We start from the raw sequence: 18,022 nt of genomic DNA, 5'->3' as shown, positions 1-18,022 counted from the left end.
AAATTGTTGACTCACAGATTCAAAAGTAAATAAAATGGCTGTTGTTTTAAGCTGTAGTTTGTTCAGAGCAAGAGGACTGATGTGGTATTATTTTATAGGGAATCACGTGAACACTAAATGAGTTAACACACAGAAATTGCTTACAATAGTGCCTAGCATATAGTAGGTGCTACATAACTGTTAGTTTTATTATTATTTTTTTTTAGAAATCAGAATTAACTGAAACAATTCACCTTACCCAAAGACCAAGTACTTTGCTTTGTATTGCTGACTCTGAAAAAGTCTGTCAAAAGAATATACAGGTTACTTTACCACGAAAAAAAGAACTTTACATATAAACTCAATCCTGTCTTCCCACCTCCAAGACTTGGATGAAGATTGCCAATCCTTGATTTTCTATAAAGTGACTGCAGGCAGCTGGAGACTCATCTGTAAGATTCCAAAGTGCTTTCAAAGTAAACAAGAGGGTGACATCATCTAAATTTTCAGTAGTCTTTTGTTTTACTATTGCTAGAAGTTCCTAAAAACCAAAGAGACAAAGAGTTAGATGCCCCAGTGACTAACTCAATTACAACATAAGAAAAGCAATAGTTGTTCTACCACTTAATAGCTCTGTGATCCATTTATTCTCTATATAATGAGTTATACCTAACTCCTAAGGTTTTTATGAAGATTAAAAGAAAAAACAATTCAGCTTTAATGAGCACTTAATCTAGTTCTTGGTCCTTGTTAATAAGAATCATAATCAAGTACATATTAGCTATTCCATTATTCATTTATTGAGCATGGTTAGTCAACACCTCAGGTAAGAGCGACAGATTAAAAAAAAATGTTGGTTTTTCTCTCAACTAAATAAAAGAATTTTAAGTTTGGGAAAATGTTCTGAAGGAAACACATAAAAGCCTAAGAATTTACTTTAGAAAAGGCAGGAAAAGGAAACCTCCATGCAAAGGTAATATGTATACTGAAACAAATGAGACCAGAAGAGAAAGAAAGATAATGAGTTAAGCAAGGAGTGGAGACATAGAGGGGGAGGGAGTATGCCAGGCAGAGAAAAAGTGTGCTGTTCTTGAGCACACTTGAGCAGATCAATATGGCTAGAGGGTAACACCAGTACTACAACCATATGTCATAATAAAGAAATCATTGGCTCACTTTAACAGAGATTCCAAAACCCCATTTCATAGCAGAATAATATTGGACACAAGTGAAGCTAGTATCCTCACTTTCCTGCAAGCATATTAGACTGTTGTGAGAGAGGGAAAAGATAGCGATTTTCACTTAACCACCTAATGAAAACACATAAAATAAAACAGCACTGAACAAAGCAGAGTATGTCTGTTTTCAGGAGGAATGAGACCACCTCAAAAATTTTACCCAATCAGGAGAGAATGTATCGAGAGAGTTTATCACAAAAATAAAGCTGTGAGAACCAAGAGGGAAGTGTAAGAGTGACACACAGCATTGGTAGCAATCATTCAGACGCCCAATGGGGTGAATGGCCGCAAGGCAAGGGAGGGAGCAGGGGAAGTGAGGCTGACCCTGACAATAATAACGAATGTGGCCAGGCCCGTGGTTAGATGCTTTATATATTTTTACCTTAATGACATTCAAAATAACTGCAAAATATTACTCCTATGACAGATGCCTGTTTTTCAGATGATGCCAGTTTTCAGATGAAGAATCTGAGGCACAGAGAAGATAAATAAATTATCTAAGGTCTTACGACTAGTGGCTGAACATGGCTTGTTTTCACCTAAAGCCTGAATTTTTGGTAACATTTCCAAAATTGTTTCTCTGAGAACTACAGGGCTGCTCTTCCCTCCGTGTTACTTCAGGACCTGCTCTCTATCTCGCTCTATTCTGTACCTCTGTCTGTTCCTGTTAACCATTCCCAGCAACTCCATCACATCATCGTGATGAAACTGCTGCCTCAAACACCCTACTTTATGCCCTAGAATCCTGAAAAAGGCTGCTCGAGTCTCATCTTCAATATCTGCCAGAACACTCTGAAGAGGGCATTCAACTGTATCTGGGAATTCTACTGGATTTCTCAATGAATTTGCTCCCAAGACCACTCTTCTTTCATCATTCCCTCTCCCCTCCAACTTTACTCACCATCTTTTTACACCTCTCATTCGATCACCTCATCTAGTTTTTCACGAACTACTGCTGTTCCTCCTGACAAAATCTACCAGCCTACCTACACATATATCAACGCACCCCGCTTTCCCTTCTGCTTTAGTCTAAAGCGAACATCTTTACTCCTGTTCTATACACAATTCCTGCACACACACAAAGATTTGGCACCAAATTACTTCCCTCTTTATTGCCATTGCCATCAATTTCTCCTTGTTTTTCAGAAATGTTTTCAAGGGCGTAGAATAGATCTTGGAAAACACCAATTGTTGGCCCCATGTAGTATCTTCCTTTCTCTTTTTTTCTCATTAAAGTATATCAAAAAGTTGCTTCCGTGTTGCACCTCCCATTTGCTCATCATTGTAGTCCAAACAGGCTCTGTCCCACTACTCCACTAAAATAATGTAAACAAGATGACTAATGACTTCCATCCTGCCAAATCCAACTGGCACCTCTCTGTCCATCTCACTCAACCACTCAATAGCATCTGACATGACTGCTCAATTTTTCTGGAAATAATTCTCTTGGATTCTAAGACATCACTCTTTCTTGGTTTTCTCATTTTCCACACAACTCCACTCTCCTTCCCCGGCTTGTTCTTCTTTCTAACACACTCATTTCAGTCCTTCTTTTTACTCTATATGCACTCCACACTCTCCAGGTGATTATATCCCGTATCAGAACTGAGGACTCAAATTATTCTTACACAATACTCTGAGCTGTGCCCCATATCAAACTGCCTCTGTGACATCTCAAGCATTGCAGAAATTAACATGTCTAAAAAGTCACTCTTGATTTTTATCCCCCAAACCTACTGACTACATATCAAAAACTCGTAAGATTCTACTTGTGACAGCAATGCAAAAGGTAAAAACTTTAGGAATAAATTTAAGAAATACAGAATATCAACATTAAGACAACACCCGTATACATCTGGGGGACATAGAAGACCAAATAAATGGAGTAACATCTCCTAGTCTCAGAAGGAAAAATCAGTATCAAAGAGATGTCAATTCTTCTAAGTAAATCTATAAATTTAACATAATCCCAAAGAAAACAAAGCTTTTTTAAAACAAGAAAAGCCAGTTCTGGTGTTCACATTAAAAAAAACAAAGAGGGACGGCTGGGTGATTCAGTCAGTTAAGTGTCTGACTCTTGATTTTGCCTCAGCTCATGATCTAACAGTTCATGGGACTGAGCCCCGCAACAGGCTCTGTATTGACAGTTGAGAGCCTGGAGCCGGCTTCGAATTGTGTATCTCCCTCTTTCTCTCTACCCCTCTTCTGCGCCCTCTCTCTCTCAAAAACAACAACAATTAAAAAAAAAAAAAAAAAAACCACAAAAATAAAACATAAGAAAAAAAAAGAAACTCAAGATCTTAACTATTAAGGAATTTATAAAACTAGTAAATAAAAAGTGTGGTATCAGCATATAAACAGACATACAAATTAACTTAACACAGCACAAAGTCCAGAAACAGATGCAAATAGAGAAGGGAATTTAATATATGATAGAGGTAGCAATGTATAACAATGGAGAAAAGATAATTTGTTCAACAAAAGGTGCAGAGGCAGACATTGAGAAGAAACACAGACCCTTACAACATACCCCCCCCCAAAAAAAAAAAAAGGCTTTAAGTAAATCAAGAATTTACATGTTAAAAGAAAGGAAACCACAGATAAAAATCATGAGAAAATTTTAAAATATACTCTGTGGAGCACAGAAATACTTTCAAACTGTGCCATCAATGCCAGAGAAATAAAATGATAAATTTAAACCTATAAACATTTTTAAATTACTGCATGGCAAAACATGTCATAAAGTACAAACAATCAAACAGCCAACTGGGGAAAATACATGCATCTCACATCAGAGTCAAAAGGCTCAATTCCTTAATATATAGCAAAGTCTTATAAACCATAAGAAAGCCAGCAACCCAAAAGGGAAAACAGGGGCTCCTGGGTGGCTCAGGTCATTGTCTCATGGTTCCTGAGTTCAAGCCCTACCTCAGACTCTCCGCTGTCAGCGCAGAGCCCACTTCGGACCTCGTCCCCCCTCTCTGCCTCTCCTCCACTCAAGTGGTTCTCTCTCTCAAAATAAGTAAATTTTTTTAAAAAAGGAAACCTATCAGGGCGCCTGGGTGGCTCAGTCAGTTAAGCGTCCGACTTCAGCTCAGGTCATGATCTCGCAGTCCGTGAGTTCGAGCCCCACATCGGGCTCTGTGCTGACCGCTCAGAGCCTGGAGCCTGTTTCAGATTCTGTGTCTCCCTCTCTCTCTGACCCTCCCCAGTTCATGCTCTGTCTCTCTCTGTCTCAAAAATAAATAAACATTAAAAAAAAAAAAAAAAAAGGAAACCTATCAAGGCTATGAAAACAGTTCACTGGAAACATAAATGTTTGGAGGGGGAAGAGGGATGGTATTACTTGCTCAAAACAAGTGCAAAATAAAACAATGATGTACATTTTTTAGTGAGCAGTATTAGCATAATCATAAGGTTAATACTGATTACTGAATAAAAATTAGGATATTAATTTATTGGGAAAGGAGGTAATTTATAGAGATACATGTAGGAGAGGAGCACCTGGGTGGCTCAGTTGGTTAAGTGTCCACCTCTTGATTTTGACTCAGATCATGATCTCATAGTTCGTGGGATCGAGCCCTGTGTTGGATAATACATGCATCTGTCCACGCAGAGTCGGCTTGGGATTCTCTCTCTCCCTCTCTCTCTCTGTGCAGATACCTCCCTCCATCCCTCCCTCTCTAAAATAAATTACATACATACATACATACATACATACATACATAAATGTAGAAAAATTCTTTAAAGATACATGTGGGAGAGCTAAGTTCTTATTTACTATAGCAGCAGAATCATTAGAAAACATATAAAATTGATAAATCAAGTTAAAAGCATTTTATTTAGAGATGTGGAGGTAAATACCAAAAGAAATAGCTCTAAGAGTAGAAAGTAGTTTCTTTTGGGGAGCAGGTCTTTAGAGAGTTTTCACTTATAAGCCTTTTAGAATGATTATACTTTTAAAATTATGTTCATAGATTTTTTTATTGGAAAAAAAGGGTTATAAAAGCGACAATCAACTTACCTTAACTGCCATGAAGAGCTCTTCCTTAAGCTGTGCAGTTTGCTCAGATGAGAGCTGTAAGCAAACAAAAAGCCGAAAGTAAAACATTGGACATCTATCAGAGCTCCATCAAGATTCAGGAGAGAAATCTGGACTTTAGCAATCACATACCTGCAGGGCTAGAATAGAGGTGATGCTCACTGCCATTGTTTGCATCTTGGGGTTCTCATGCTTACAAAGCCATCTCATAACAAACTTGGCAGCATCAAACCTGAAAAAACAGGCTTTTTTTCTCACAATGAAGTTTTAAACAGTACATGAGGAGAGAAGAAATCACTTAACCTCCCCAACAAACCCTGTATCTTGGATTTCTAAACCCTCAGGCATGAAAATCAAGAACACCTGGCAAAAAGAAGAGAAGGTCAGAAGAGGAAGAGGACAGAAGGCAAATAAGAATGTAAGCAAAATGCACAGAATTCAAAGTAAGTTTAGCAGGCAGGGGCGCCTGGGTGGCTCAGTCGGTTATGCATCTGACTTTGGCTCAGGTCATGATCTCACAGCTAATGAGTTTGAGCCCTTGCTGGGCTCTGTGCTGACAGCTCAGAGCCTGCAGCCTGCTTCAGATTGTGTCTCCCTCTCTCTCTGTCCCTCCCCTGCTCATGCTCTCTCTCCTTCAAAATAAATAAACATTAAAAAAAAAAATTTTTTTTTAAACAAAGTAAGATTAGCAGACCTAGGAAAAACTTACCATTCAGTTCCTACTTTCATGGGTCTGAAAAATGGGAAGAACCCACCCAACAAGTAGTAATTTGTAATATGAATTGTAGACAGTGCTAAAATGGGATAGCAAACAAATCACATAGCTAAAGAGAATTCATACCCTTTTATAGAGGCAGATAGTAGTTAGGTCCTATTGACTACAATTGTAGGAATGAAGACTGAGATGAGAAAGATCTTCTAACTTTCAAGACAAGACAGAAATCAATTTTTTCTTTTTAATGAGGTCTTATTGTAACTTTAAAAGTCAACTCCCATTTTAAGTACACATTTCAATTAGATTTGAGAATGGCTTAGCCTAACACTCCACACCCACATACCACAGGCTTTGTTCATGCCAGCCTGTGCTGAATTTTTCTGCTGTTAGCAGCAACTATTATAAATGTTTCTGAGCTCATGAATCTGGAAGACTATAAAGGCCTCAAAAGGAGTCCCTTTGGAGTCCAGGATGAGGATTTTCTCAATTATTTTCAATAAAATAGTAACAAAAAGAATGACTATACTTAGAAGAGACTTTTTTTTTTTTAGGGAAGTGCAAGCTGGAGAGAGAGGCAGAGGTACGGGAGAGAGAGGGAGAGAGAGAGGGGGAGGGAGAGAGAGAGAGAGAAAGAGAGAGAAAGAGAAAGAGAGAGAGAGAGAGAGAGAGAGAGAGAGAGAGAGAGAGAGAGAATCTTAAGCAGGCTCTGAGCTCAGCACGGAGCCTGATGCAGGGCTCAGACACACAATCCTGGCATCATGACCTGAGCCGAAATCAAGAGTCAGGCACTCAACTTACTGAGTCATCACCCAGGCACCCCTAAACAGGCTCTATTTCTTAAGCTAGGCACCCTGATAAGTACTTTACAAACATTATCATGTCTAATCCTCATTAGAGTCACTATTTTACAAATGAGGAAACTTTTACAAATGAGTCAAACTTCAAGTATGTTTGACTCTCTGGAGCCCATGTTCTTGACACTTACTACCCTGAACTGGAATCACTTTGAGAGACAATATTTGCAAGCACAGTTGACCCTGGAACAACATAGGTTTGAACTATTGTGGTCCACTTAAACACAGAGTTTTTTTCAATAGACACACTGGAAAATGTTTTTGCAGATTTGCAACAATTTGAAAAAACTCACAAACAAACCTCATAGCCCAGAAATATCAAAAAATAAGAAAAAGTTAGGGATTTATAACTATACAAAACATACATAGATATTTGTTACTGGTTTCTTTTACTATTACCATAAAATGTATACACATCTACCATAAAAGGTTAAAACTTATTGAAACTTACACAAACACTTATAGACCATACATAGCACCAGTCAACAGAAATGTAAACAAACATACAGTATTAAGTAACTATATAGTTAACTGTACTACATACTGTACTACCGTAATTATTTCACAGCCACCTCCTGTTAACATTACAATGAGCTGAAGTGTGTGTGTGTATACCCACTTAAAATGCCCTGCAACATTAATCACTCAACATGATCAGTTTTCCCTCCAGTAAACTGCATATAGCAGTAAAAAGTAATCTCTTGCAGTACTCACATATTTTTCACTGTTTAGTAAAATATTGTAAACCCTGAATAACACCATGAGACCCATATAAAAATGCCACTAATGATGTTGGAAGTGCTCCCTAGAAACAAAGAAAAATCATGCCATTACAAGAAAAAGTTGAACTGCCTGATATCTACCATAGATTGAAGACTGCAGCTGGGGTGCCCATCATTTCATAAATGAATCCAGAATAAAGACCACAGTAAAAAAGAAAGAAAAGAAAAGAGAAATTGGTGAAGGTGTTGCTGCAGCTATGCCAGCTGTCATGAAACTTGCGCTTTTTTGCAAAACACCCTTTTATCTTATTGAAATGCAGCTTTTATGTGGGCAGGGATTGCCATAAGAAAAGCATAGTTATAGACTCTAATATGACTTGAGAAAATATGACAAGTTAAAGGAAAAGGAAGGGAAAGGATCTAAAACTGCAAAAAAAAATTTAAGTTTATTTTTTGTAATTTCTACAACCAGTGGGCTCGAACTCACAACCCTGAGATCAAAAGTGATATGTTCTTCCAAGGCTCTTGGGTGGCTCAGTCTGTTGAGTATCCGACTGTTGACTTCGGCTCAGGTCGTGATCTCACGGTTTACGAGTTTGAGCCCCGCATCAGGCTCTGCACTGGCTCTCTCACTACACCTTCCCTGCTGGCACGTGTGCTCTCTCTCTCTCTCAAAATAAATAAATAAACTTAAAAAAAAAAAAAAAGCCTCAGGTACTTCTGAGCCAGTCCAGGTGCCCCTAAAATTGCAAAATTTAATGCCAGCAAAGGATAGTTTGCTTTTTAGAAAGAGGTTTGACTTAAGGCAGGAAAGAATAGGTTAACTCTACTGTTAACTCTACTGTTTTGTACAAATGCAGTCAGTTTTACGATAAGAACTGCCCTTATCCATAAAGCTGCTAACTCCGAAGACCTGAAGGGAAAAGATAAACACAGGATGCTAGTCTTTTGGTTGTACAAGAAGGCCTGGACAAGAATCCTTTTTATCGATTGGTTCCATACTTTGTCCCTGAAGTCAGGAATTACCTTGCCAATAAAGGACTGCCTTTAAAATTCTCTTCATATTGGGGTGCCTGGGTGGCTCAGTCAGTTGAGCCTCCAGTTTGGCTCAGGTCATGATCTCGTGGTTTGTGGGTTCATGCCTCGCGTAGGGCTCTGTGCTGACAGCTCAGAGCCTGGAGCCTGTTTCAGATTCTGGGTCTCCCTCTCTCTCTGCCCCTACCCCGCTTGCACTGACTGTCTCTCAAAAAATAAACAAACACTAAAAAAATTTTTTTAATTCTTTTCATATTGGATAATTCCCCTGGCCCCCAGAACCCCATGATTTCAAGCACTGAAGTGGTCTATCTGCTCCCAAACACAGGGTCTCTAATTCAGCCTCTAGATTCAGGGTGATAGGGACCTTTAAGGCTCATTACACACAGTACTCTATGGAAGGACTGTCAACATTTTGGAAGAGAATCCCAATAGAACATCATGAAAGTCTGGAAGTATTACACCATCGAAGACGCAACTATTGTTACAGAAAAAGCCATAAAAGCCATCAAGCCTGAGACAATAAATTTCTGCTGGAGAAAACTGTATCCATTTGCTGTGTATGACTTTATAGGATTTATGACAGCCAATCAAGGAAATCATGAAAGAGACTGTAGATATGGCCAAAAAAAGGTGGGGGGTGAAGTTTCAAGATACAGATCTTGGAGAAATTCAAGAGTTAATAGACCCCACACCAGAGGAATTAACAGATGTCAATTTGATACAGATGAGCGCTTCCAAACCAGTGCTGGACAGCAAGGAAGAAGATGTAGGAGAAGCAGTACCAGATAATAGATTGACATTAGACAATCGGGCAGAAGGATCCCAATTATTCAAGACTGCTTTTGACTTATTTTATAACATGGACCCTTCTATAATACGGGCAATGAAACTAAAGCAAATGGTGAAAGAAAAATTGGTACTGTATAGAAATATCTCTAGAGAAATGAAAAAGCAAAGAAGTCAGACAGAAATTATGATGCAGTAAAGTTATACCAAGTGTGGCTGCCTCCCCTTCCATGTCCTCCACCTCTTTCACCCCCAAGACAGCAAGATTAACCCCTCCTCTTTCTCCTCAGCCTGGTCAACATGAAAACAATGAGGATGAAGACTTTTATGATGATCCAATTCTACTTAATGAGCAGTAAATAATCATCATGCCTACAGTTAATAAACCTCTCTGTTGTGTATGTATCTTCATATGAACATCTAATAACTGTATAGCAAGAATTGTATGAGAGGTGTCTGTGTCCTTATTAATGCCTAAGTATTCAGGATGTACAACATCACATGCAAGACTTGCATGGAAGTGGACAGCCTACCCTTATAGAGCATAAGGTAAGTGATATTTAATATAAGATTAAAAACATGTTAGTTTTCTTATCATTTTGTAATTTTGCTTTCCAAGAATTACATTACCATATAATATGCCTCTGCCATAACTGAAGAAACTGCATTTCAGCCTATTAGCAAAGGCAAGTAGTTGTTTTTTTTTTTAATTTGTTTTTTTTTACATTTACTTATTTTTGAGAGAGCACAAGTGGGGGAGGGGCAGAGAGAGAATGAGACACAGAATCAGAAGCAGGCTCCAGGCTCTGAGCTGTCAGCACAGAGCCCAAGGCAGGGCTCGAACTCACAAACTGTGAGACCATGACCTGAGCCAAAGTCAGATGCTCAACCTACTAAGCCACCCAGGCACCCCAGTAGTTTTTTTTTTTTTTTAAAGTAACAATGTTTCCAACACTGTATGATAAATATGACTGCTTTACTCTATGCCATGAAAATTTTACAGCAATTCATTCATTAGTGTAAGGCTTGGCTACCATGAAACAATTCCTTGATTATACTATACTACCATAAAGCAATCATATTGCTGCTTCTTCATTATCAATGCATGAATACACTTGTAAATAAATATTTTTCACACTATCTTTCCTTCTTTCCTTCCTTCCTAAGTAAACTCGGGGCACCTAGGTGGCTCAGCTGGTTGGGTGGCTGACTTTGGCTCCAGCCATGATCTCACAGTTCTTGGGTTCAAGCCCTGCGTCAGGCTCTGTGAGGACAGCTTGGAGCCTGGAGCCTGCTTCGGATTCTGTGTCTCCCTCTCTCTCTGCCCCTCCCCTGCTCATGCTGTCTCTCTCAAAAATAAATAAAACATTAAAAAAAAAAAAAAAAAAGAAAGAAAGAAAAACCTAAGTAAACTCTACCGCCAATGTAGGGCTTGAATTCCATGACCCTGAGATCAAGTCACACACTCTACTAAGACAGCCAGATACCCCACATTATCTTTTCATTTTTGATATCTAGCGTTAGTAATACATAAAACATCTACAGTGTTTTGTAGATGATATTGATATAGGTACTGACAGAAGATTCACCTTAGAAATAGATAATATAAACTTTTGGTATCAATAAATACAGTACAGTACTATAAATGTATTGTTTTCTATTTATGATTTTTTCTTTTTAAAAAAATATTTATTTATTTTTGGGGAGAGCATGACTGGGGGAGGGGCAGAGGGAGAGGAGAGAATCCCAAGCAGACTGCCTGTCAGAGCACAGAGCCCAATGCGGAGCTCAATCCACAGCGAGATCAGGACCAGAGCCTAGATCAAGAGTCAGATGCTTAACTGATTGAGCCACCTAAGGTGCCCCTTCTTTATGATTTTCTTAATAACATTTTCTTTTCTCTAGCTTACTTTAATGTAGAATATAATATATAATATTTAACATACAAAATACATGTTAATCGACTATTTTATCACTAAGGCTTTTCAGTCAATAGCAAGCTACTAGTAAAGTTCTGGTTGAGTCAAAATTATACATGCGTTTTGACGGGCGGGGGTGTAGTGTGAGTGTCCCTAATCCCTGCATTTTTTCAAGGGTCATCTGTAGGGTACTTCTAATCACCTCTGTGGAAGAGGCTCAACAGAACATTCTCCTCAAACACCTTAGCCCAGCCTTAATCAAACCCTTGCTAATAAGCTAATAACCAAAGCCAACAATGATCAGAGTAACACTAGTCAACACCCCAAAATCAGATGACCAAGTTTTATACTTGCCTGTCAAATGGAACATCCACAAGAATCCTGGAATTGGTTAAGGAGAGAAGACAATTCTTCTGTAACTTTAAGGGAATAAAGAAAAATAATTTTGAGCAAAGGTATACCCCATTCTAAATAAAGATTCTAGGCATTTACTGAGAGCTCACTGTGTACCTGCCTGTGTACTTCCAAGTTCATTTAATCTTACTCTGTCACATTTACCTCTGCCTAAAGAACAATCCTCCCCCTACCTTTTTTTTTTTTTTGACAAAGTGGGGTCTCTTCTCCTGAACCCCAATGGCCTGACTATGGGTCAGTCTAAATCAATTACCTGAAGCCTGGGCCATCTACAAATGTCCTTACCAGATCTCTCATAACTATGTGATAGAGTTATACCTGCTACCTAAGACCAGCAGGGATGAAACTGGGCCATTAGAGACAGGAAAGAAAGAGAAAGCCTCATGGGAAAGTTGTAGGAATAGAAAAACATACCATTTCTTTGAAAGGCCATAATAAGTAAGCCTGTATGACTGAAGTAGTTTAAGAGGCAGGGCCAGCAAGCCTGAAATGCCAACAGGAACTGGGCAGTAACAAACAAGTGAAGTGGGCTGAATGTGACAGAGCAGAGCAGTTGTAGGAATTACGGCAAACGAGAATTAATGGCCTCTTATAGGGGCAGTTCTTACTCCAACTGATGCCTTCCATGTAGGAATTAACACCAAACTGCGAAGGAGCTTCCAACTTCTCAACAGAAAGTAGAAACAGATTTTTTTTTTTTTAATGAGGAAAAACCACCTTCCTTACTGTATTTTAAAATTTTTACATTTTAAGTACATACTTCAATTAGATTTGACAAATTGATACAGCTGTGTAACCACTACCATCCACCATCACCATAGTTAAGATAAAAAATATTTCCATCACCCCAAAGAGTTGCACTGCATGACCTTCCAGTCAATCTTAACCTCACAGGCTTCAACCCCAGAAAATTACATTGTCCTAAGAGACTAATCTTTTCTCAAGTTTCACATAAATGGAATCATATGCTATCTACTCTTCTGTGTCTGGCTTATTTTGCTCAGTATATAATGTTTTTGAGATTCATCCATATTGCACATGAGTACTTTTTTCCTTTTTATTGCCAAATAGTATTTTTCTATACGAACATACCACAATTTATCTATTCATCTGTTGCTGAACAACTGAAAAGTTTTCAGTTTTAGGAGATATATTATGAATAAAGATATTATGAACATTCATGTAGAAGTCTCTGTATGAATATATGATTTCATTTCTCTAGTAGTGGAATGACTAGGTAGTGTAGAAGGTATATGTCTAACTTTGTAAGCCAACGTCAAACTGGTAATTGCATCATTTTACATTCTTAACATCAATATGTGAGAATCTCAGTTGCTCCACACCCCTGCCAACACTTTTGATTTCAACCAATCTAGTGTGTAGTAGTACTAGGTATGCAGTGGTATCTCAATGTGGTTTTAATAACTAAACACACTGAGCATCTTTTTACATACTCATTTGTCATCTGCATGTATTCTTGGGTAAAGTGCTCAAATCTTTTGCCTTTTAAAAAAATTGGTTTATCTTGTGTTACTAAGAGTTTTTTTTTATATTTTCTATAAAAGTCTTTTCTCATATATACAAAATAAACATTTTTCCCAGCCCACAGCTCACCCTTTTCAATTTGTGTATGTGTGTGAGAAGCTTATTTTGATGAATTCTAAATTTATTATTTTTCTTTCATGATATGTGCTTTTTGTATCCTAAGAAAACTTTGCCTACTTCAAGGTCACAAATATTTTCTCCTATGTTTTCTTCTAAAGTTTTAGGGTTTTACCTTTTATATTTAGATCTATGATTCAATTCAAGTTAACTTTCACATATGATGTTAAGCTTATAACGATGTACTGAAGTGTTAACAGTACATGGGTTTCTGGGTAACTGGTTTTTGAGAAATTTTAAAAATTTGAACCCAACTGCTTATCCAAATTTGCTATTTTTTTCTATAACAAATATAAATTCCTTATTTATTCTCTCTCTCATTCTTTCAGGTAGGATGAAAAATTAGAAGAAAATAATGCTAAAACTAATAATAACTAATACTAATAATTTTTTTCATGTATTTGCCCTGAAGTAAGAAGCACAGTCAAGTATTCAATTCAAATTACCTGCTGGTAATGGGGGAAATTTTTCAGAGCCTTGAAAAGCAGACAGGTGACCTCTGACAACAGACGAACAGGCATCCCCCTGGCCAGGCCCTGGCGTGTTAAGTTGAGGGCGCAAGCACTGGCTGTGAACTGCACTGGCAAATCCAATGGATGATTCCTCATTCCTACAGCCACAAGCTGAAGATGAACTTGTTTTTAGTGGCATATGACAACATTAGCATTGTTTAAACTGTTTTGTTTTTGTGTTAATTGGCAAAAATATCTGTTCATTGGGCCAGAAAGTAACAGATTTTCCCTATCCTCAGCATTTATTATTTTAGGACACCAGCAATACCTTCCAATCCAAATGCAGCCATTAACTAGCTCTGTGACTAAAGGCAAGTCACTTCCCTTCTTTGGACTTCTGTTTCCTCAGTAATTTCATAATCCTTTATCGAACCTCACTCCATACAAAGCATTGCGATAAGCACTACAGGGGACACAAACATGAATTACTTACACCCTAATTCCTTAACATAAAGCCTTGTGAGAAAAATAAGGTATGTAAACAAAGGATACTGTGAGGGCTATCAAAACATGAAACTGGAAAAAAGAAAGTATCATAAAAGAAGTATACATAAAGTGCTGCCTAAGGTCACTGTGGAGGGAGCAATCATTTCTGGTATGGAATCAGAAGACTTCATTCAGAGAGCACATTTAAGCAGGGTTGCAGCTAAGATTTGGACAGAATAAGATGGAGGTAGGGATGAAATGAAGAGGAGATTCCCAAGGAAGGGAAAGGTGATAAGGAAATACACAAAATAAACAAAAGGATGGGATGAATCCATTAGCGGAGGAGAAAACGTGAATTTAACAGAATTTTGAAAGCATTTGAAAAATGGTAAAGCATAACATTAGAAAGGTAACTGGAAGACTAACTGTGAAAGACCTACAACACTCATGTAAAATGGAGGTGCCATTCTAACCTTAGACCACCCCTGCTCTAACATTTAAGGACAAAGCAATCTGTTTTGTCTATCCAACAGGGATAATAATCATCCTTATCTACCTCAGAAACTAGTCTGCTGATACTTGCATGAACCATGATTTTAAGAGACCAGAGCCCCTCACTCTGACAGCTGCATGAAGTAATGGAGCCTAGAGACAGACACAGACCTGGGACACATTCTACTAGAGAAAAAAATGACTGTTGTCTATATTGCTAAACTGCTCCTAGGATTTCATTGGATTGCCATCATCTGCAAATTAAATATGCAGAAATTGGGGCGCCTGGGTGGCTCAGTCGGTTGGGTGGCCGACTTCGGCTCAGGTCATGATCTCGCAGTCCGTGAGTTCGAGCCCCGCGTCGGGCTCTGTGCTGACAGCTCAGAGCCTGGAGCCTGTTTCGGATTCTGTGTCTCCCTCTCTCTGACTCTGCCCTGTTCATGCTCTGTCTCTCTCTGTCTCAAAAATGAATAAACGTTTAAAAAAAAAATGCAGGGGCGCCTGGGTGGCGCAGTCGGTTAAGCGTCCGACTTCAGCCAGGTCACGATCTCGCGGTCCGTGGGTTCGAGCCCCGCGTCGGGCTCTGGGCTGATGGCTCAGAGCCTGGAGCCTGTTTCCCATTCTGTGTCTCCCTCTCTCTCTGCCCCTCCCCCGTTCATGCTCTGTCTCTCTCTGTCCCAAAAATAAATAAACGTTGAAAAAAAAAATTTTTTTTAAAAATAAAAAAAAAATGCAGAAATAATTTAAAAAAAACCCATGGTTTTCAAAAATCATAGTCTTTGATATGAAATGGACTTTTAGAACACCAAATTCAGTATCATTACAAATGGGAAAAGTACACAATTTTTTCTCTTTATACAGTGCTGCTTTTAGGTTATGAACAAATCTAATCTCGCATGAGGCAGAAATATCCATATTTTTAAGGAAATGCAAAGAACTACAAATTATTAAGACTCTTCATTTCCACGTTACATTTCACTCTAAATAACTGCAGTTTTCTTTCCCAAACCACTTAATACTTCCAATAACATTTAAAATAAATTCATTCTGTAGGGGTGCCTGGGCAGCTCAGTCAGTTAAGCGTCCAACTTTGGCTCAGGTCATGATCTCACAGATCATGAGTTTGAGCCCCACATCGGGCTCTCCACTCTTAGCACAGAGCCCGCTTCAGATCCTCTGTCTTCCTCTCTCTCTCAAAAATAAATAAACATAAAAATTTAAAAAAAATTCATTCTTCTGTAAACCAAAGCCTGGACCTACCAATACTGGTAATTTTACTTTATTCACAAAATACTTTAAATGGTAGATTTGGCCACCTTCAATTATTACATTTTGCTCTGTTGTTGTTGGAGATACTGATGTTTTCTTTTAGAAAACCAGAGGTTAGATTTTAAAGAGTAAACAAATGGAGTGCCTGGGTGGCTCAGTCGGTTAAGTGTCTGACTTTGGCTCAGGTCATGATCTCACAGTTCGTGAGTTTGAGCCCCGCGTTGGGCTCTGTGCTGACAGCTCAGACTCTGGAGCCTGCTTTGGATTCTGTGTCTCCCTCTGTGTCTGCCCCTCCCCCACTCGTACTCTGTCTCTGTCTCTCTCAAAAATAAGTAAACATTTAAAAAACATTATTTTTTAAATAAAAAACAAAGAGTAACCAAATGAATGAATGAATAAGAAACAACATTTAGGGCAAAGTGACTTTGTGTTTATAAATTATATCTCTTATTGTAGGCAAAATAGTACAGTGCTCCTATACATCCTTCTCAGGTAAAATCAAAACGCTGGATGATTCTAATTGATTCAGATGCTCAAAATGAGAAATGGTCTAGTAGTTAAGTCTAACATTGTTTTCCTTTCTCTGTGAGGGTACTGTGGCTCACTACAGAATAAGGCATATAAATTACTGCATTCAGTGTTTTGTGAACAGCTTTAATGAACTAAGTAAAAAGTGGTAACAAAAACTACCTTTCTGAGGTATAGTTACCTTTAAAATCGCAGGCATGGTTACCTGCATTGAAAACGTCTCTGTGAAGAGCCTGTAAAGGGCTTCCTTCATAAAACATGACCTATTCCTGTATCGACTCAGTGCTTCTGAAATCTGGCTCATATTGGCTCCTCCAGCAACCTGAAAAACAAAAATATTACCAATAGGTTTCACTACTCAGGTTTTTAAGGGGTTTTGAGTGTTAGAAACAATGACAGGTATTCAATTCAGTGTTCCAGGTGCTTTACAAAGTTACTCTTATTGAATTCTAATAGGTAAATGGTCTCCTCAATCCCATTTTTACAGATGGGGTCAGAGAGATGAAGTATGGTGCTAATTTTAACAAACCAATTCAGTGATGGAGCTAAAGTGAAATGCCATCTCCCTACAACTATATTACAGTTAAGACTTCAAAAAAAAAAAAAAAGACTTCGACTGAATAATGGGTGGCATATAAACAATCAATAACCATGACTGCATATGTTTTCTAAGTACTCATATAGAATAAATTAGGTAATAAGAGAAAGGTAAAAGGCCACATAAAATAACTAAAATGGAAGGGAAAAGGACTTTTTTTGTAGTATTACTGTTTATTTATTAAATATTAACACAATTCTTTCTTGCTACCACCTAAATAATAACTTTTAAAAATCTACATATAGACTTTGGGTCTGGAGGATAATGGTACCCCCCCCCACCATGATCCAAAACATAAAATTAATAAGGAATGCAAATGAAACTAAGTATGACCCAATTTTCAGCATTCCTGGGTAGTGGAGAAGAAAATAAAGGGGAAAATTCAGAATCTTTTAAATGAAAACAATCCCCTCTCCACTCTACCATGACCAGTAGTATCATTATCACTGAAGAAACCTCACATCACTGACATCACTAATGGACAATGCTTCTGAAGTAGGAACTATGTCCATTAAATACCAAAAAATAAAAAATTCAAACCAATTCCATATATAGCTATTTATAAGAAATTTCTAAGCAGCATTTCTTCCTATAAACCAACAACAAATCAGAAGAAAATTTTAACACAGCACTAATCTGAATTAAATATTCTCCGTAAGCATTTGGGGATATGAAAAAATACCCTTAATGAAAAGATGAGACAATGGTTGATTAAACTCAGGAAAGAAAAAGACAAAATCATATCAAATATAAAAACTAAGTTACAAGGCACCCAAGGAAGCGTGGATTTGAATAAAAATTTAGTAATGGAAAGGGGCGCCTGGGTGG

At 38.0% G+C, this 18,022-nt stretch overlaps 1 protein-coding gene across 1 annotated transcript in view; it reads right to left on the bottom strand.

Moving 5' to 3' along the window:
- ZYG11A (zyg-11 family member A, cell cycle regulator) overlaps positions 1–18,022 on the bottom strand; it is a 79,818-nt gene that overhangs the window by 13,486 nt on the left and 48,310 nt on the right. The window contains exons 4-10 of the mRNA XM_040470264.1: positions 16,778–16,918; positions 13,816–13,992; positions 11,648–11,712; positions 5,392–5,491; positions 5,242–5,295; positions 359–520; positions 239–283 (exon numbers count right to left, since the gene is read on the bottom strand). Of these exons, the coding sequence (XP_040326198.1) occupies positions 239–283; positions 359–520; positions 5,242–5,295; positions 5,392–5,491; positions 11,648–11,712; positions 13,816–13,992; positions 16,778–16,918 (744 nt within the window). The remainder of the gene's footprint in view (positions 1–238; positions 284–358; positions 521–5,241; positions 5,296–5,391; positions 5,492–11,647; positions 11,713–13,815; positions 13,993–16,777; positions 16,919–18,022) is intronic.

This window comes from Herpailurus yagouaroundi, unplaced genomic scaffold (assembly GCF_014898765.1).
Source record: "Herpailurus yagouaroundi ecotype Mexico unplaced genomic scaffold, PumYag 77, whole genome shotgun sequence".
Classification (NCBI taxonomy): Eukaryota; Metazoa; Chordata; class Mammalia; order Carnivora; family Felidae; genus Herpailurus; species Herpailurus yagouaroundi.
The sequence above is the reverse complement of the archived record's forward strand: the minus strand, read 5'-3'. Positions and strand labels throughout refer to the sequence as shown.